We start from the raw sequence: 21,040 nt of genomic DNA, 5'->3' as shown, positions 1-21,040 counted from the left end.
AGTTAACTTACAACTTTTTTTTTTTTTTTTTTTAGGAAGATTTTTTGGATTTAACAGTAGCTGTTAAAGGAGTTCACAGCCTGGAAGAGGCACTTTATAGTATGTTTGTGGAGGAGGAGCTCTTTGATGGTAATAATCGGTATCGATGTAGTGGCTGTAACAACTTGGTCAGAGCTACAAAGGTCAGCCCATATTCATTATGTTCCTTTTTTGGTTAATCGATTAGGATGACATTTAGAATTAGATTGCATTTGCTAATTTTATAACAAATATTTTTTTATTCAGCTCATACAAATGTATATTATAGTTGCATTTACCCCATTCCCCTGCTTAACATGAGTGTTTACAAAATGGATTAGTGGATTAATTCTTAAGTCTGTTTTTTTTTAATACTTAATTACATTTACATTTCCAGTCATTTTTGTTGAGAATGGGGAAACCTGTATTGACTGTTTAAAAAAAATTGCTTCTGCCTTGAATTTTTAGGTCATGAGAATTTTATATTATAAATATTTTAATTTGTAATAAGTTTCCATTTATTAATTTGAATTTTAGTCCTTTGTTCAATCAAGTCCTTAATTCTTTTTTTTTTTTTCCTCCTGCTCGCTTTTCTTGCCCACCCCCATTCCCCCAAAGGGGCGCGCTACGCACCAGCCACTTCACATATCTGCCACTCGCGTTGTGAAGAGGGGGGCTGAACACACGCTAAGGAGATGCGGTCGGATCTATTGCTGCGTGATCTGCATTTCGTGCGGCGCTTCAATCATTTAAAAACCTGTACAGTAGCTGTCCTTTTGTCTCACTGCCTTGTCTCACGGGATGTTAAAGTGTCACTGAGAAAATCACGTCTCGTCTCCTTCCAAGATTATTTTTTTTTATAATAGAAATGTTAACTGCATCACATCCCCGTTTTTGAAAGCTGCAACAGGCAGATAATGGTTTGTATAGAATTCTGCCTGTTCTTAGGGTCTTCCTGATGTGACCTGTTAAATTGCAGTGCAACAGTGCAAGTTCCTTTGTTTAAGATACATATTTAATCAGTAAACAAGTGCTCATAGAAAGTCTTGTTTTTGGTATTCTGATGCTGACCCTTGTTCTTTCATTTTGATTTGGTCTTCGTGTTGGTATTTTGGTAGCTCTTATATTTTAGAATGGCGGTAAATGATTCCTTGCAGTTGCATGGTTAAGCCCTACAGTTTAGAAAAACAGATTTCAGTGCTCTGAAAATTATGTTGTTGCTTTTTGGTTTTATTCCTTATTTTCAAGAAAAAAAAAAAAACTTTTGATTTACTTCTGCAAGAAATGTACATTTCCGAGTTTATTTTTATCGTCTAATCAGTGCTTTTAACACAATGCCATTAAGTCAACCTGTGGTTTAGGAAACAAAAGAGGCAAATGCAAGTAGTAATGCTTTCAGGCTGTTTTTTTTTTTTTTTTTTTTAACCAGGCATAACAAATTTGTGAAAATATTTATTTAATTATCTTTAATCTTGAAGGTATATTGCAACTTATACATGCTTTGATGGTTTAGTAGGTTTAATTGCAGGACTTCTGTTAAAACAAATTCCAGTTTAAAGTTGTTTTGTTAACTGTTATATCAAATCTAATACAATAATTGATCAATCCATATTATTCAAGATATGCACAAAAATAGATATTTTAATATTTGTTAGAAATATTATTTATTCTGTTTTCCTTATCTGAAAGAGAATTAACATTAAACTATTTAAAATTTGTTTTATGACTTCTTCAAAATACAGTGGAATCTCGGTACACATACAACTCGGTTTACGACCAAAACGTTCGCCAAACTTTTGCCTCGGTTCACGACCTCACACTCGGTATACGAACAAGCCAGTTTCCCTTTCAGTTTGTGTGCGCCGATGATTTCCGCACCTGTTGCATTGTTCTCGGTCAGACGTGCGTACGTGCTTTCGCTGTGAACTCTTTGTGCTCTATTTCATTTCCCTTCCTGTTCGCGCGCGCCGATTACTGTATTTAAGCACGCGTTCAGCCTCTCCCTGTTCATTGTTCTCAGTCAGATGTGCGTGCTTTACCTGTGAACTCTTTGTGCTCTACAGTATTTCGTGTGCTTTTGCAGTTAACCATGGCTTCTAAGCAAGTGAAGAGTGGTGAGAAGAAAGTGTTGCAATGTTACTTTTCTCTTTTTTTCAAATGTTTATTTTTTTTCATGTGTTTAAAACTCATTTAAAAAGAGTGTTTACAGCGATCGGGCTGTAATGCTATTAGCGTGAACTCCTGCAATGTTACTGTCTTGGTTGGCTTTTAAATAAAGTTCGGATTTGTTCAAATGTTCCTTTTTTTTCCCCCTGTGCTTAAAACTCATTTAAAAAAAAAAGTGTTTATACAACGATCGAATTGTAAGGCTATAGCGCGAACTGCTGCAATGTTACAGAGAGAGAGAGAGGGCTCGCTTGCTTCTGAGAGACAGAGGGGGAGGGGGCTCGCGTGCTGCTGAGAGTGGGGGGGGGGCTGGGGAGGCTCGCATGCTGCTGAGAGAGAGAGAGAGAGCCTGCGCATGCAGCTGAGCAGGGAGCCTGGGTGTTTGTGTCAGTGTTGTTCAATGTTTTTACATTAGTTTACTATTACACTGTGCATTCTGTGGTGTAATTAACTATATTTGTGCTTAAAAATCTTTAAAAAAATATATATTTACATACAGTTTGTACGGTCTGGAACGGATTAGTTGTATTTACATACAATCCTATGGGGGAAATTGATTCGGTTCACGACCAAATCAGTTTACGACCATAGGTTTGGAACGAATTATGGTTGTGAACGGAGGTTCCACTGTATGCTCTTACGCAGTGTGTGTGAAATACTGTAATTCTGTTCTCCTTTGTTATTTTATTCCTGTCAATTTAAGTTACATATGCTGAGTAAATGCATTCTGAGCCTATATTAAGATTACTAAGTAATGTCTGGTTTAAATTAACAAGATTATTTTAGCATTAATTCATAGAGTTGCAAAGAATAATTTGGAGCTTTAAAAATATAGGAAACAATGAATAAAACAGGTGCGTTGTACAGAGAATTAAAAATTGTGAGGTTAAAGGAAAAAATACGTATTTTTAGTATTTTTAATGAAATGTGTTTTTTTTTTTTTTTTTTTTTTTAGATTTGACAATTTTTATTGTAACTTAATTTTTTTGTTGTCTTTTTTTTTTTTTTTCTCTCTTCATAGTCTGCCAAACTGCGACATTTGCCTCCTTTTCTCACTGTGTCTCTATTAAGGTTTAATTTTGATTTTGCCAAATGTGAAAGATACAAGGAGACTGGAAAATACACATTCCCTTTAAAAATCAACCTCAAACCTTTTTCTGAACAGGTAAGGATTTTTTTCATTGCATATATTCACATACTGTGTTACAGAGAGGAATGGGACATAATCAAACCTACACATCACTATGATAGTGACCAAAATTATCATGGTTTTCAGTATTATCACAATATTATTAAAATGTGCTAACTAAAAAAAAACCCTAATACACATTGAACTTGTTTTACTACATTTTAGACTGAAACAAAACAAACTTCTGTCATTAAAAAAAAAATTCACTGTTTCTGATGTTTTAAACTAGTTGTTGTAATGCTAGATGCTATAAATACACATAAAAAACACAAGTAACTTACATGAGTAAGATTTATGTCCGATTTGCAATAACCACATGTAAACATACAAAATACAGACTTTTAACGCTCTCAACACACCTACATAAACCAGTCAAATGTGCCACTGCTAACAAAATATCACAAATGTAATTAAGTCAAATAGACAGCAGTGATTTATATATCTTCATAAAGAATTAAAACTGCTTCTGGCCTAATCTCCTGTATGTTTTCAATTTCCTTTAATATGAATTGAAATGTAAGAACGTCAACATATCTACTTTGTCGGGTTTAATCTATGACCTGTAGGCTGACCGCTGACACTGAACAGTCTGTCTAATGGTACGCTGGTTACTGGAATGCATAAAAACTTCCTGGCAACCTTGGCAAGGTGCAGTAATTCTACCACATAAGTGGATCCTCTTCTGGTTGAGTAGATTGCAATTTCAGATAACTTAATGTATGAGATTTGTATTCCGAGCAAAACTTGTAATCACTTCTATCTGTGCAGCTACAAATGACACTCGCATAATTAAATTTATCATGATATGTTTGATTTCAATGGTGGTGTTTGTTAAGATGGTTGTTACAACACTATTGTCTATCCAAAAGCCCCTTTTATATAGGGTTTATCCATAACTCTCCAGTGATAAGCTCACACACTAGGGATTGCCTAAATGTATGAATACAGCTGATGTTATGGGTTTATATCTGATAGACCATCTACACTTTGTGATTTTATATTAATTTATTTATCTTTTTTTTTTCTTTCAGTGTCATACACAGGTTTTAATTGGAATTATAAATATTGCTATAGCTGGCTAATATTTTACTGTGTTCAGAGCAAGGTTATTATAGTTAACGAAAACTAAAATGAAACTATTATTAAAAAAATATTTTCGTAAACTGAAATAAAATAATTAACTGAAATGAAAAACTAAATGAAACTATTAAAGTAGCTGGAAAAAGTAACTGAAAAAAAATTTACTAAAAATCTTTTTAGTTTTCGTTTTTTAACCCTTAAACAGAAAGTACTCCACCACAAGCTGCCTGCATATATTCATCCAGTGAATGGCGGCTGGTGACGGAGGGCGGGTGTTCACACAGCATTTGCAGTGATAGAGCAAACTGAATGCGGGCATGTAATTCCACCTTTCTTTGCGCTTCTTGTATATCAAGATGTAATTCAAATCCCTGAAATCGGAATGTGGTGGTTAATTAAACCTGTTACCATATGTACATACAAATCACAAGTGAGTAATGTTTCAGTTTATTTCTCAGGTGTCTGCTTTCTGTTGATAATAATTCACCTGCCACTTCGCACAGGAGAAATCCTTTTTGAAAAAGTCAGTTGAGAGACTGACTAAGTCATCATACAAGAAACCTACTGATGTGTTTTTTGTATTCTATATTTATTAATTTATCTTTTTTTAGTTTATATTCAAAGCTCAAAATACCTGATATTGTGAAAATAATCCAGTAGCAGAATTATGTCTTAAAATACTTGTCCCCCTTTTTTCAATTTTTCTGTCTCTCTCAAAATATAATTGAAATATCATATTCTTTTTGCATAAAAGGGATTTTTCCTACCTCGTATCCAAACCTGCTGGGGTAGGCTCCAAGTTTCCTGCAAATCTGCTCTGGATAAACATGTTTAGATAATGTATATATTATTTCTAATCTCTTGACATTTAGTGGAAAAAACCCTCAAACCTTAAAATTCATCTAAATTTCATTACAAATTTGTCCATTCTGGGCAATAAAAGGAAAAGATAAATAGTGCTAACAGTCCATGCACATTTGTTCAGCACAAATGACACAGAAAATATTTTAAAAATTATAAAATTGTTCATATTCGATATCTGTGTGATTTATCAGACAAAAACAGAACTAGATAGTAAACCATGTAGTGTAGTAAGCTTCCAGTAACATTAAACTCATCCAAATCCTACAAAACTAAACTCCATAGTAGCTGTTTACCCATACCTTAATTACTAAAACTAAAACTGAAACTAATAGATATAAAAATAGAAATGTTGTTGTGAAATTAAAAACTAAATTAAAACTAAAAGTACACGATTAAGGAAAACTAAAACTAAACTGAATTTCCAAGTAAGGTCAGAAAAAATATAGAAATCTAATATAAAAAGGCAAAACTATAATAACCTTGGTTCAGAGCTATAAGTTCATTTTTGAAACTTGGAGTGAGAATTCCCCTTAAATTTGACCCAAGAGAGGATGTCAGACTCAGTTGTGAAAAATGAAAGCCCACAGTTTAAAAAGCACTGTGATATTAATATTTCAAGCACTTTTTTAATGTCACAATATATTCTTTCTGATGATGTACTGGTTTTCTGTCCAGGCCCTTTTCCTGCATTGGGTCCAAGATTGCCAGGATAGGCTGTCTCTCCCGTCTCCTCTGATTTGGAGTTAGCGGGTTTGAGAATGACTATGACTTTATTATTTTTCTAGTGGACATTTTTGCTTTGAGATTACCATTAACTGATACCAAAACCAAAGGGCATTTCTTGAAGGCCATAACTCAATGTAAACTTGAGTTCTTGTATCTCTGGGAAAAGTGTCCTACCAAGTCCCCACTTATTCTGAAATATTGTAATTTTCAGAGTAAGATAGGTGTCAACCTTAGCCATTGTACATTTGATTTTCTTGAAGTTATCCTTGAGCATTGTTAATCTTTTTGTGTGTGTTACTGATTCTACTTTTCAATTTTAAAGGCAGTCAGCCCAACACCATTTTAAAGAAATGATAATTACAGTTGCCTTTAAGTTTAGTCACAACGCAGCCACAAACTGACAGCGGTCAGTTTGTCAAATAAAAAGGAGCAAAACTTATTATGAATTCACTAAATGGTCCATGTCAATTTCATAAATGTGTGTATTGATTTTAGGGTAAGAATATAATTCAGCCTATGCATGCGAGCTTAGTGAAATGTAAGGAATAAAAAAATAAAGTAATTCCCAAGTAACCAATAAGGGACACTGAATATTCTTGCAACAAGCAAGTGGGATTTATTACCAAATAAATGTGTGGAAAAATTAGCAAATTAAAAGTCTTACTAAGAGTTACTATATTTGTGTGTAATACCTGGAATCCCACGCCAAATTTCCAGCCTTGATGTAATCTGAGCGCTGCTGCCTCGCAGTTAAGAGACCCGGGTTCGCTTCCCAGGTCCTCCCTGCGTGGAGTTTGCATGTTCTCCCTGTGTCTGCGTGAGTTTCCTCCGGGTACTCCGGTTTCTTCCCACAGTCCAGAGACATGCAGGTTAGGTGCATTGGCGATTCTAAATTGTCCTTAGTGTGTGTTTGTGTGTGTCCTGCGGTGGGTTGGCATCCTGCCCAGGATTGGTTCCCTGCCTTGTGCCCTGTGTTGGCTGGGATTGGCTCCAGCAGACCCCCGTGACCCTGTGTTCGGATTCAGCGGGTTGGAAAATGGATGGATGGATGAATATAATGTTATTTAAAATGTGTGCCACATCTCCAATCAGATCATTCTATTCCAATGTATGTGTTATGTGAATGTTTTCAATTAAGGTTTAACTCTTGGTCAATTCATAAGGCTGGATATAAACAGTCTGTTTTAAGACCCATGCTAGTTATTTGAATGAGCAAACTATACTGGATGAATTACTCTGTGCACTAAACAGTGCACACACACACGGGTAACACAAACATCAGGACAACACATAAGCAGTCAAATTCTTACTAGAGCATGTAACACTAAAGCTTCATACTGATAAGCAGTTAGCAAGTTATAAAACAATGAACTAAAGATTACCTTACTTTGAAATCACTGTATAGGAGTGGTTGATTTTCTCAAGGATGATTCATTAAAGTCCGTGTGTTTACCCCTTTCACTATAACTTACTTTCTACATGTTGTACAAGTAGGGTAGTCAATTCTCCTTGACCAAATTTCAAAAAACCTAAATAGGAACATACTTAGTCTTCTTCGATGGGTGAAAGAGCTCTGAACCACTGTCACTGCCTTCCTCCATAGTTAATTATTAAAGCGCTAGGTGTCAAATTTTTATACTGCACATGAATAATTATGTACATTTTAGTAAATGCTTGACATTGTTTTAAAGACAAATCACATTATAAGAAACAGTAAATGACAGTGGTTATAGTGATAATTAAGATATGCAGCATTGTAATAGCCATCAGGAATTTCACTGTGGTTTAATGTGAAAACTGGTAAACAGTTCCATTTATAGTTAGAGGTAAAGTGCATTGTGGAAACAAAGCAATTTCCATTTGCCAGAAAGTCATAGCTTTACTCTTTTTGAACAACCAGAACATACTATATTTCTATAAAAAAAATGTTTTAGGCCATTTGAAACATTAAATAACCAATGTCATTATTTAATGTTTTGGCATTTGTGTGATTCACAAAAACTATTCTGATCATATCAGTTGATCCAAGATATGATATTTCAGTCTATGAAAACTACTACTTCACAGCTTGTTCTGAAGTTCCCTCTGAACTTATGCAGTCTGGGAGTTACTTTTAAAAGATTTGGTAGAAATATTTTTGAGTACTTGCTATAACTAATACTAGTAACTAGTATGTCAGTAGCAACTGTGCAAAAAATATATATATGCTTACCGGCAACTTTATTAGGTACATCTGTTCGACTGCTTGTCAACACAAGTATCTAATCAGCTATTCACGTAACAGGAACTCAATGCATTTAGGAATGTAGACATTGTTCAGACGACGTGTTAAAGTTCAAACCAAGCATCAGAATGGGAAAGAAAGGTGATTTAAGTGAATTCGAACATTGCTTGGTTGTTGATGCCAGATGGGCAGATCGGAGTATTTCAGAAACTGCTGATCTACTGGAATTTTCATGCACAACCATCTTTAGCTGTTTATAGAGAATGGTCTGGAAAAGGGAAAGTATTCAAGGAGTGGCAGTTCTTTGGACGAAAATACCTTGTTGATTCCAGAGGTCAGAGGAGAATGACCAGACTGGTTTGAGCTGATTGAAAGACAGCAGTAACTCAGATAACCACTTCTTACAACCAAGGTATGCAGAAGAGCATCTCTTACACATGTCAAACCTTGAGGCAGATTGGCTACAGCAGCAGGAGAACATACCAGGTGCCACTTCTGTCAGCTAAGAACAGGCAACTAAGGCTACAATTCACATAGGCTCACCAAAATTGGACAATAGAAGATGAGAAATATGCCTGGTCTGATGAGTCCTGATTTCTACTGCGACATTCGGATGGTAGGGTCAGAGTTTGGCGTCAACAACATGAAAGCATGAATCCATCCTACCTTGTATCAACAGTTCAGGTTGGTAGTGTAATGGTGAGAAGGATATTTTCTTGTCACACTTTGGACCCCTTAGTATCAGTTAAGCATCATTTAAATGCCTCAATCTATCTGAATATTGTTGCTGACCATGACCAACCCTTTTTGACCGCAGCGTACCCATCTTCTGATGTTTTCCTCCAGCAGGATAATGCACTATGTCACAAAGCTCAAGTTTCTCAAACTGGTTTGTTGGACATGACAATGAGTTCACGTTTCCAGCACCTTGTTGAATCTATGCCATGAAGAATTACAACAGTTCTGAAGGCAAAAGGGGGTCTAACATAGTACTAGCAAAGTGTACCAAATAAAATGGCCAGTGAGTGTATATACCCCTCAATTTAAAATATACAACAGAATTATTTGAAATTGAACTTTCTTAATTGCTTTATAATTTAAATTTTTAAATGTCACGTTTGATTTACTTTTTGCTGTAACTTTTACTGAACTGGGTTAGGCACTAGATGCCTTTACTCTTTGCAGTTTTTTTTTAAAATAGAATGCATAAATATGTTTTATTAAGAATAGCTGGTAACATAATTTAGCAGTAATTTAAATTCTCTATCATTTTGTTGTCATCTCAAATATTGAAATTGTTCTATTATGTTCACAATTTTTTTGTGTATGAGGGTGTGTTCTAATATTGAGTTTGATTTGTCTTCTACATAAATTCATTCCTTTTCTTTGTGTAGGCGGACCAAGCAATTGCTGATTATGACTATGAGCTTTTTTCTGTAATTATACACAAAGGTGGCTGTTATGGTGGTCATTACCATGTTTATATCAGAGATGTTGATGAATTAGGAAACTGGCAGTCTCCGGTAAGTAGAATATGAACAGAAGAAAAGTTACCACGAATTCACAATGTTGATTGGTAAAATCTTGCCAATGGAGTCATTAATCAATAGAATTTTGAAACTAAATGCATTTTTTGTTAGTTTCTAAAAGTAATCATGAAAATTAGTGGATTATAATAAGATAAACATATCTATTTAGCAAATAAGAGTCTGTGGTGGCACAGAGGATAGTGCAGCTAAATCACTGTCCGTAGGACACAGGGTTCAATTCCTGGTCCAGTCACTGTGTGGACTTGGCATATATTCCATGTGTTGTGGATGTTTTCTTCAGATATTAGTTTTGCTCCCGCATAGTAAAGATCCACATGCCATAGAGGATCTGTTTATGTGTCTGTTTTATTAAGGACTGACATTCCATCAGGGAATGGTTTCCTGGTTTGACTCCATTCAGTATTCATATTCAAAGCTCCCTTCATTGCCAAAGAAAAACAAGCAATGTTGGTCAAATCAGCTACTGTGGCTAAAGGGTTCACAGAAACTGAGCATTATCGCTGGTTACTTTAGAGACTTCCAAGTTGTGTATGACATGAATTGGGTTTTAATATTTATTTTTTTAATGTAAAGTTTTTATATTTGGTCATTTTAGGTATTAGAAAGTGTTCTTTTCCATTTATAATAATATAGCCGTATAATGCATTCTGAGGCCTTCTGGTTGACCAAAGTATTGCGACAAACAAGTAGATTATTGGTGGTTTGTTTATAAGCCACCGTGTGTTATTTTTAGTTAACCTCGGAAAGGCTTTTTACAGTTGAAGGAATTAATACAATACTCTTTATAGAAGATAGTCAAAACAAGCTGATGTTTGAAAGTCTTTTTGAAAAATGGGCTCATCTCCAGAATGTGTTTTTTGCGCTGTAGCTTGAGAGAAGTGTTTTAAATACAATTCACAGAGTTAATTTTATGTTGGATTTCTCCATATACCTTGCAGATTTAGAATATTTTTATGTAAGACTTCCATTCCTTGTCTAAAAATCTAATTGAAAAGTTACATTATCTGTATTTGAAAACCTTATCCTCATTGAGAATCTTTGGGATGTACCAGAGAAGACTTCATGCAGTGGTCTGCCTCTCCCATCATCAATACAAGATCTTGGCAAAAAATTAATGCAACTCTGGATAGAAATAAATGTTGTGACATTGTATATGCTTATCAAAATGATACCATGGTGAATGTATGCCATAATCAAAGCTAAAGGAGGTTCAACGAAATATTAGAGTTTGACTTTTATTTTGGCCATGCAATGTGTATTTCATCTGATGATGATGAATTCTGTGGTTTTTATTCATTGTGTATTGTTGCTTATTGTACCACTGACACTAGTGTGCAGAAGACATGCAAGTAAGAATTGAATTGTACTATTTACGCATGACAATAGATTTAAAGTTGAAGTTTTGGTTTTAGGCAAAAGGTGGCCACTCTGAAAAAGCTGTAGTTCTGTATAAAGGCCTTCAAACAAATTTATTTTACCATGTTTACGATGCTAAGAATTCTCTCAAAATGGTAAATTACGGACAACTTAATTGTTAGCAATCTAAAAAGAAAATGAGTTATTTTTTCGAATGTATGTGATTAGTTAAACTGCACTTAATACAATTTTAGTTGATTATTATTTGCTTTTATTAAAATTTATGTTGCTACAAATGTACACTGTTGACTTGTAATTTTAATCTGAATTTTTTTATTTTATATTTTAGGGAGAAGAGAAACCTAAACCCAAAATGTCTCTTAAGGAGATGAAAATAAATGGTCTTCTAGACTTGGATGATCCTCTGTCTATAATTAAAACTATACTAGCTAAGGTAGCCCATGCCTTGTAATCTAAAGATGCTAAGTTTCTTTCAGTATTTCTTGAATTTAATTGAATATTCCTAGTACATGTTGGCCTGTATTTACAGGAGGCAAGTTATGATACCATTCGAATAGTAAATACAGTTATTATAGTATTGTTAATAAATAACTGCCTTTAGTTTGTTATTTTCATCTTGGTTTATCTCATGTTGGTCAGCATGATGCAATATTTAGTGCCATTGTTATAGCCTGAAAAGGCAAAACAGCTTTTAAATATTCTTTTGGCATTCTAAAATGGCATGAAAAACTCACTTCAACATACTGCTGACCGTTTGTAGTACATTTTTGGAGCAAAGCTGCAGGTTATTAATTTTTTTTATTTTAATTAGATTAATTGGCCTTCTACCATTCAAAATTGAAAAATTCAGTTGTTTTAAGTTGATAAAAAAAAAGACATACTTGTAGAGAAACAGTGTGTAGGTTTGTAAAATCAAGGTACTGAAAGATTTACCATTTATATTTATTTTCTCTTAAACTGATCAATTGTATTTTAACTTAAAATACTTTTAACTAAAAGTGGAAATTGCTGGATCCAGTTTGCCTTGACGGCAGCTTTTTACATTGTCAGGAAAAGGTGACATTTCAATGTGCATTTTTTGGCTTTTGTCCAATATATGTGTGTGTGAGTGTGTGTATGTTTTATGTAGAAAAGGTACTCACAGTGTTTAAGGCTGAACTATTAGGAGAAACACCAGTAGCATCAAACAAGTATTATTTTCCAGCATTGTCCATATGAACATTGATACTCTTATTATAACATTCATAAAGCTTTTCTTTGTCATTCATGTGAAATAGTTCCTCTTACTTGTGCAACCACTCTTATTTGGCTGATTTTTTTTTTTTTTCATCTTCGTCAGTGACACAGGTTGGCTCTTGAGGTAACCATTTACATAGAGGAACCTATGGTATCAGATGGGGCCAAGTGTGGTGAACAGAGTGGATATGGCCCCTCTTTGAATCAAGAGTTTTGCAGAGCAGCCTTTGCAAGCTATTTTGCATTTATAGAACCATAAGTCTTGAAGCAGAACAGGGATCATCAAATTCCACAAATGCCAAAGAATTAGTGTAACATTATTCATTTATTTGCACTTTTCAAGCACTGGGTGTGGTGATGGTTCATTTTATTAATTTACATTTTAGGGACCCATAGTACACATTTCTTTCTCCTGATTAATTGCTCATGAAGAGTGAATTCAGGTTACCCATAGCTAAACCCTGTTGTGTCTGGAATGTCATACGTTATCACTGTTTCATTCTCCATTATGATACACTCCATAGAGTCATTTTTTTTCTGTGATCAAAGTTGGAGGCCAGGTGGTTCTTGGATTGTGTTTGAGAGATGTCCTAGCATGTCAGAAGGCTGTAACCCTTCATTTGATTGTGTTATTTACAATTCCTAGTAAATATAAAAATGATAAGGATGAATCTCTGGAGGCAAGATGTTGTCTGTCTAGCTTTAGAAATTGAATAATAGCGTGATACTCAATTTTGTGATTTTCGTCATCTATCTTGCTTTTGTCCTGAAACAATTTAGATCACAAATGCAGAAAGCTTGTAATTTGCATACTGTACTATACAAAAGATAATCTTCAGTTATTTGCAAAATCGGTGCTGTACAATGTTCCTTTCTTGTTCATGGCTAAAACCTTTTAATCATCTCTCGCATATATGTTGTGCTTCTAAGAGATCTTCTGTCTAAATTGCTGTTTCTGAAATGTGATGATGGTAGAATATAGTTTATGTATAGTGCAATTTACTTTGTTTATCTTCAGAATAATTACAAAACATCTTTGGGTCTTGCCGTTATAAAGCTTTTAAGTTACCCATACCTCAGGAGACTGTTTCGATTTGGGTTTTAACCTGTTGAAAATGATAAAGGTAACAGCTGTTGGTGACCAATATCTTTCATGTTGAAGGTTGAAATTGCCAATAAAAGCAGCTTATTGCTCATTTAAAAAGACAGTTCATTATTATGTTGTAGGAAGAGGGCAGTGGTGTCAGGACTGATCAGCTAGGGCAGAAACTTCTTGAACAAGTTGGAATTTCATGGAATAAAAAGTATCGGAAACGATATGGGTCAATATGGAAGGTGAGCTTTCATTTATTTTTGCTCTTAAAAAATTTTAATATTATATTTTTGTTCTTAAGTGAGATATTATACTAAACCAATTCAGTGTTTTCATACTCATTTTCCATTAATTTCCCTCTTGGGACAAGTATATCTTTCTCCCCATTCTACAGTATCTATCAATTAGATTTCACCCTGTATTAAGGAACTGTATCCTATTGCTTTAATATTTTGTTCTCTAAACAATCATTTGTTTTTAATTTCATAATCTGGTACAGATTTTTGTTTTTTTATGCAATAGTAAAAACAACACTGTACCTTTGTAGTTTGTGCTCTACTCTTTGCTTTCTTTATTTAAACTTTTCAGGCATAGTGTCAGCTTTCCCTATTACGTGTACCTTAAGATTGGGCAGATTAGTAAGATACTATATTGTTTACTACAATATATAATACTGGAGAAACAGTTGTTAAAGACTGTAACAAAGACTAGAAAAGGTAGATGAGAACACTGTAAATTCTTTGGCTTTATGTTTAATTTGAAGCTGGAAGAAAAGTTCTGTTTAGGAGTATGTGTTGCTAATGCCAATTGCTCTGTTAAAAATATTAATAAGCATGTTATTTACTTTAAAAATTATAGAACAAAATTATTTTTAGCATTATTTTATTTATGTATATTTTATTTTTGGTCAAATGTATTTTCCAGTTTATACAACAGAACTCTGATGTATTCTACATGGATTCTGATGGAAGCACAGTTCACTTAAAATGCAACAAGAAGCCAGGACTGGATTCTGATGATCAGACACTTCTGTCATCAGAGTTGCTTACTTGTACAAACATGAGTTGTGAAGGTCAATGGTTTGATTTCAATGATTCTATAGTTCTGCCAATTCAAATAAAAGATATTCAGAAACAGTTTGAGGGCAAAGAAAGTGCCTACATGCTTTTCTACAGAAAATCATGCCTAAAGAGACCTTCAGATGGTAAGAAGACACAAGAATATTTTATTTTTAAATGAGTTTGTAATATAATTAGTTGTTTTGTAAAGCATACCTGAAATGTGGAAGAAACTTTGAGTGTAGTGTTCCTATTGGAAAGACACATTGATGTTAAATAAATAAAAAAAAAATGAGCTAGTTCTGAAATATGCAAATTTTACTATATTCACTGGTAGTGGTGTGCCTGCAGATAATGGGTTATGACGTGTTCCTCCCAAGCTCATACTTGAATGAACTTACTAGCCTTAGCTTCTCTAATTAGCAAAAACCTTTTTGCATCCCTCACTGCTTCTTTCTCTCATTTTTAGTGGGTCAGTCATCCCTATCACTTACTGGTTCACCTCTCCTCTAGTATATGCTCCATGGTGCCATACTCTTTTTTTTTTTTTTTTTTTTATTTCTTTTATGGTGACATTAAAGAATGCACCATGCAAACGTTTTCTGAAAATATTGTATTACTATATTAATTTGGTCATTAGTTCTGCATAAATTAATACAGTTTACCAGATTTGAAGGTGCACAGTAGGAAAAAACAAGAAAATCATAGTTGTACCTTGCCACAGTGTCCCAATCCCCAGTATGATAACTAGTGCTTTAGTCTTCTAGTCTGTTATAGTAGTATTATAGAACGTGTTCCATACAACAAACTGGTAAAAGATGTCTTAACTAATTACAGCACAATTTATTATTTCTGTGTATGCTTGTAAACACATTTTTTTCTGGCAGCTTCTAACAAAGAACTGTTTATTATGTGAGAATTTCATCCTGTCTGGAAAACTCCAAATTCCTGCAAAGCTCTGAAAAATAATTTGACAGTAACAGCCTGTAAATGTTAATCTACATTCCCTTAGCAAAATGAACTATTTATCATTTTGACTCACCAAATATTTAGTTATCATTGAGGTAGATTATTGTTCTCTACATTAGTCACTGTTTTTTAACAGAATTTGACTTGTAAAGTCTAAGACATTTTTAACTAATTGTTCTTTGTAAATGACTTAATAGCAGATCAATATGTTGACTTACTACTACAGTGGAACCTCTAGATACGAGTTTAATTCGTTCCAGAACTGAGCTTGTATAGCGAATTTCTCGTATCTAGAACAAACTTCCCCATTGAAAATAATGGAAATCCAGTTAATCCGTTCTGCACCCCAAATATATTAACATAAAAATCAATTTTCCTAACAAATAACATCCATCCATCCATCCATTTTCCAACCCGCTGAATCCGAACACAGGGTCACAGGGGTCTGCTGGAGCCATTCCCAGCCAACACAGGGCACAAGGCAGGAAACAATCCTGGGCAGGGTGCCAACCCACCGCAGGACACACACAAACACACACCAAGCACACACTAGGGCCAATTTAGAATCGCCAATCCACCTAACCTGCATGTCTTTGGACTGTGGGAGGAAACCGGAGTGCCCGGAGGAAACCCACGCAGACACGGGGAGAACATGCAAACTCCACGCAGGGAGGACCCGGGAATCGAACCCAGGTCCCCAGATCTCCCAACTACGAGGCAGCAGCGCTACCCACTGTGCCACCGTGCCGCTAACAAATAACACTGATAAATTATATATACTGTAGTCTACCTTTAATAAATAACACTGGTAAATAATATAACTGATTATTAAAAGAATCAAAACAGGTGTCCAAAGTGCAGTAGAGCATTCAATAAATCTTTAAATAAATAATCCTTAAAACAGTTGTGAAGTGGAGGTTTAAAATACACAAGAATAACAATCCTTTAACACGAGGTTAAAACGTCAAAAGGATGCCGTCTTTAAAAAACAGATGACAATCGCCGGTGCTTCTTCTCTGTTAGCGTCTCACCTGCGGGCTCTGCAACAGGCGAGACACTCTTAATGCAGCTGACCTTCTCTACACCGTCCTGCTTCAGCTGTTTGGCTCGCCTGTTCAGCTACACGCGAGCCTGCACTCGCCTGCCTGCCTGCCTTCTCCTTCTCCTTCTCTCTCTCTCTCTCTCTCTCTCTCTCTCTCTCTCTCTCTCTCTCTGTCTCCTTTTACTTTTTCTCCCCCTTAACCGGCTCGCGCTTCTCTATATATGCGGGGAGGACATGGCAGCTGCAGCCCATCAGCCACAGGAACAATCATGGATGTGGGCAGTTTCCCACCTGTGCACTTAAGTGAGAAACGCAGACACCGCAGATCGCGGCTCGCAACTGCTACCACGCCCCCTTGCTAAGCCGCGAGCTATACCCACAGCCCGGCTCGTGGCTCGTTACGCGAGCCAATGCTCGTATTTAGAGCTGAATTTTTCGCTCATACTTTCCTCGTATTTTGAATTTCTCGTATACAGAGGTGCTCGTATCTCGAGGTTCCACTGCATTAGTAAAGATCTACCTTGAACAGGGCAGTTTTTTTTTTTTAATTAAAAGTGAGGTCATAGAAAGGCAGCCTGACATTTCAACAAGACTTCAAGTAGTGTATCAAGTAACCTTTAGGCAGAGGTGGGTAGAGTAGCCAAAAATTATACTAGAGTAAGAGTAGCGTTACTTCAAAATAACATTACTCAAGTAGAAGTAAAAAGTAGTCATCCAAAAAATTACTCAAGAGTAAAAATGAAATTGGTGAAAAGACTACTCAAGTACTGAGTAACTGTTTGATCATAATAGATGATTTATTTTTTAGAAATGTTGTAATAAGACAAGACAAAAATTGTAAAATAATGTGCAAATTCTGCTATTTCCAAATAATAAAATCAAAAATGAGTAAAAATAAATAACATCTTTACAAAATAAAGATGCAAAAATAACACAAAGTTCCAAATCTCAGTTTTTCACAACAAAGCTTTTGAAGCCAGTACCTACAGTAGGTAACATGTATGTTTGAACAGTGCAAACTACTTATAGTGACAAGATATACTGACTGTACACTGACAGTTTAATACTGCATATTCACTTAAGTGCCGTACAAATAGCACAACTGATAGAAAATAACATTAGAACAAGGCAGCTTGTGCACGTACAAGAAGTCTCACTTTACCTTGACTGGCCAGTCGCAGATAGTTGACACAGTCACTGTATAATAGATGTAGGATGCTCTTTTTAAAAAATAAAAAATAAAAATTGAGACTGCAATTAACATGAACAAGTGTCCTTATAACTGTTCTTGTTTTTAAGTTCTGTAAGCCATACACTGTCAGACAGATCACTGAATAATGCACAGACAGAGAAGTTACTAGATAGATAAACTGGGAAGGCACTGTATAATGAAAGATATAAAACTGGCAGGAGAAAAAAAACAGCTAGAGGGATAGATAGATAGATGTGAAAGGCACTATATGACAGGTGCTGCAGAAAGGCAAGCAGGCAGTGAGAGTACATTCACATGTGAAAGGCACTAGATAAACGGATAGATAGGGAAGGCACTTATATGATAGGCAAACATAGAAGGCACTAGACAGATGCATAACAGTATTAGCTATATAGTAGTTTCGTTTTACATATAATGTATATGTATTTTACAACTTGGAGAATTATTTCAAAAAGAAATACTGTACATTAAATCATATATCAATCAACACACGCTGCAAGCGGGCAGTGAGAGTGGAGATAGATGTGAAAGACGATAGATTGTATACAACAGGCAAAAATAGCGACCACTTGATAACAGCTATAATCAATGAAAGCATTAATTAATCAACAGAAATAACCGCGATCGACATTTTAAACTTAACGATTTACTTAAGAAAAAAAAGAAAAACGCCCCAGCACATCTATGAAGGCAGACGCTGCAGGCAGGCAGAGCGGCGAAAAGCGCAGAACAGCGCCCCCCGAAATGGAAGTGGTAGAAAATAGATTGCATCAGTAGTGGTTTACTACTACCATAGAGACTGAATGGGAAACGGTTTAGGGAGTTTTAGCTAAAGAATACGTGGCAGCTGCCGCGGGTTTGAATACAGCGTATATAAGGGGGAAAAAAAGTAACGATTCGAGTGTTACCCAATGTAGCGGAGTAAGAGTAGCGTTTCTTCTTCACAAATGCACTCAAGTAAAAGTAAAAAGTATGGTGCAGTAAAACTACTCTTAGAAGTACAATTTTTTTAAAAAGTTACTCAAGTAAATGTAACGGAGTAAATGTAACTTGTTACTGCCCACCTCTGCCTTTAGGGATATAGATCTCCCTACATGTGCAACCGACAGATTCACGAGCAGACCATGAACAAAATAAGCCTCATGAAAGATAAGACCTGTGTCTGGAGACATGATGGAAAGTTCTCTGTAAACCAGTTTGTGTTCCTGCCATTAATAATAATAATACATTTTATTTATATAGCGCCTTTCCCATGCTCAAGGCACTTACAGAATAAATAAAGAACGGCAGAATATACAGTATATAGCATTGTACAAACCAGATAAATAAATAAAGAAGATTAAGACAGTAATTGACTCGGGCTCCCCATGAAATAAGATAAAACATTCAGTTTAGCAAAGAACCAAGTTGATAAGGTGATTGAATTTTCTTGTTTTTTTTATTTCCATGACACAAAGTTTGAAGTATTTCTCAACAATGGAATAGTCATAGAAAAGGATAGCAATAAGTCTTATCAGTACCAGTAAATACTAAAGTGCATAGTCATTAAAAGACAGTTGCTATTGAGCCTGTGTCTGTTTTAACCCCTTTGGTAACTATGAATGATTTAACAAAAAATCTTGTATCTTTTTCAAAACCCTATAAATGTAGTAGTAACTGCCACTGACATGCCTAAATGTGTACATTCGTACTGAATAATGAAATATTAAGTAAATTAATGTATGTATCCAGTCAGAGTGCAGCATTTATCCTGAAAATCCGATAATTTTTTGTCTGGGGAGATTGCCATCAGATCCCTTTAATTGGTATTATCTGTGACTTTGACCCTTTCTATTCTTTCAACATCTGTTTTTTTCCCTTCACATCTTAAATATATGCAGATTGATCAACAACAATAAAATTTTCCTCTATGATAGTGTGTAAGTGTGGGAGGTATTTTGTCTAGTCATGAAATATTGCCCTCTACACCTCTACTTCTTTTCTAGTGCCTGATGATGTCATAATAGGATCTAGTACCCTATGATCCCATAAGAATCAGTGAGTTCATAAGAATGAAGAAAGGAATAATACATTAGGAAATATTCATCATTAAGCACTTTTTTTTTAATTGTTCTGAGATTAGGAATTCACTTGAAATTAAAAACACATAGTCTCCCTATCTCAGTGTGTAATTGTAGTCAATCCCTGAAAACATCTTTCTTGAGTTAGAATAAGGTAAACTTGTAAAATAAGTGAATAATGGTTTTTGAACAACTCATTAATATTTTTATTATTCAACATGGGTAATCATATCTTTATTATTTTGAGTTATTTTATTTAAAACTTGTGTTTTTGCAGCAAGAAAAAATCCAAAGTTCAAAGTTCCTGCACATTTAATAGAAGAAACAGAACAAGAAAATATGAAGCTCCAAAAATTGAGGTATAGGTTTTCCTTTTATTGTATGTCTAGGAAAATACACTTACCAGCTTTCACTGTTGTTCTTGTGATCCTACACACTACAGTTAGGTTTTTGACATGTACACATTATAGATCTTTTTCTGTATCTTTTATCAATTCTTTTTTAGTAACTGAGGACCTAAATTTTGGAATGTACTTTTCCTGTCTTGTACTTGTCAGGGAATTGTATGTAGCTTGATGTCAATATTTGACAGTCAAAGCACTTTTTATTTTCCTGTTTCCTGATTTTTTCGTTTCCTGATAGTTTTTATTTTTTATCCCTTCAAAGATTGGGTGACAGTGTTTGTAAGTCAAACAGATATGTTATAAAGCTGAGTCAGTGCCAACCTGTGTAATTAGTAAACATGACTGTATCCATTCTTCAGCACAATTCCCTGCATGTTCATTCTATAGAGAGAGATTTTCTTGCTAGCAATTTTTGTGTACATTTCTGTAAAAGATTGCCGCAAAAAAACTTTTCCCTGTGGCAAAAACACTGAAAATGCTTTTGCCAGACCACGAAGACAAGAACTTTCTGTGCCAGAGTCACGCTTTCTTGGCAAAGGCATCAGACTAGACGCTGATAACATATGAGCTGATTTTGATGTGTTATTTGCTTACCGGTAGTTGAATTTTTGCCATTTTCATGTTCCCCCCCAAACCCCCCCCCCCCATTGTATTCCATTGTTGGATGTTGTTTGTATTTTCAGACACTTTTAGTGCTGTTACAGAGCTTTAACGTAATTGAAGTATTCGATTATTCAAATACGTCAGTTGTGGCAGCATACATCAGTGAAT

General features: G+C 35.0%; 1 protein-coding gene across 1 annotated transcript in view; it reads left to right on the top strand.

The window, feature by feature from the left end:
* The window catches only part of usp40 (ubiquitin specific peptidase 40), a 176,345-nt gene that overhangs the window by 37,869 nt on the left and 117,436 nt on the right, over nt 1-21,040 (top strand). Inside the window, exons 5-11 of the mRNA XM_028807508.2 lie at nt 36-182; nt 3,206-3,349; nt 9,662-9,790; nt 11,523-11,627; nt 13,658-13,765; nt 14,448-14,727; nt 20,143-20,224. Coding sequence (XP_028663341.1) covers nt 36-182; nt 3,206-3,349; nt 9,662-9,790; nt 11,523-11,627; nt 13,658-13,765; nt 14,448-14,727; nt 20,143-20,224 — 995 coding nt within the window. The remainder of the gene's footprint in view (nt 1-35; nt 183-3,205; nt 3,350-9,661; nt 9,791-11,522; nt 11,628-13,657; nt 13,766-14,447; nt 14,728-20,142; nt 20,225-21,040) is intronic.

The sequence above is a fragment of the Erpetoichthys calabaricus genome, chromosome 8 (assembly GCF_900747795.2).
Source record: "Erpetoichthys calabaricus chromosome 8, fErpCal1.3, whole genome shotgun sequence".
NCBI classification, from domain to species: Eukaryota; Metazoa; Chordata; class Cladistia; order Polypteriformes; family Polypteridae; genus Erpetoichthys; species Erpetoichthys calabaricus.
The sequence above is the reverse complement of the archived record's forward strand: the minus strand, read 5'-3'. Positions and strand labels throughout refer to the sequence as shown.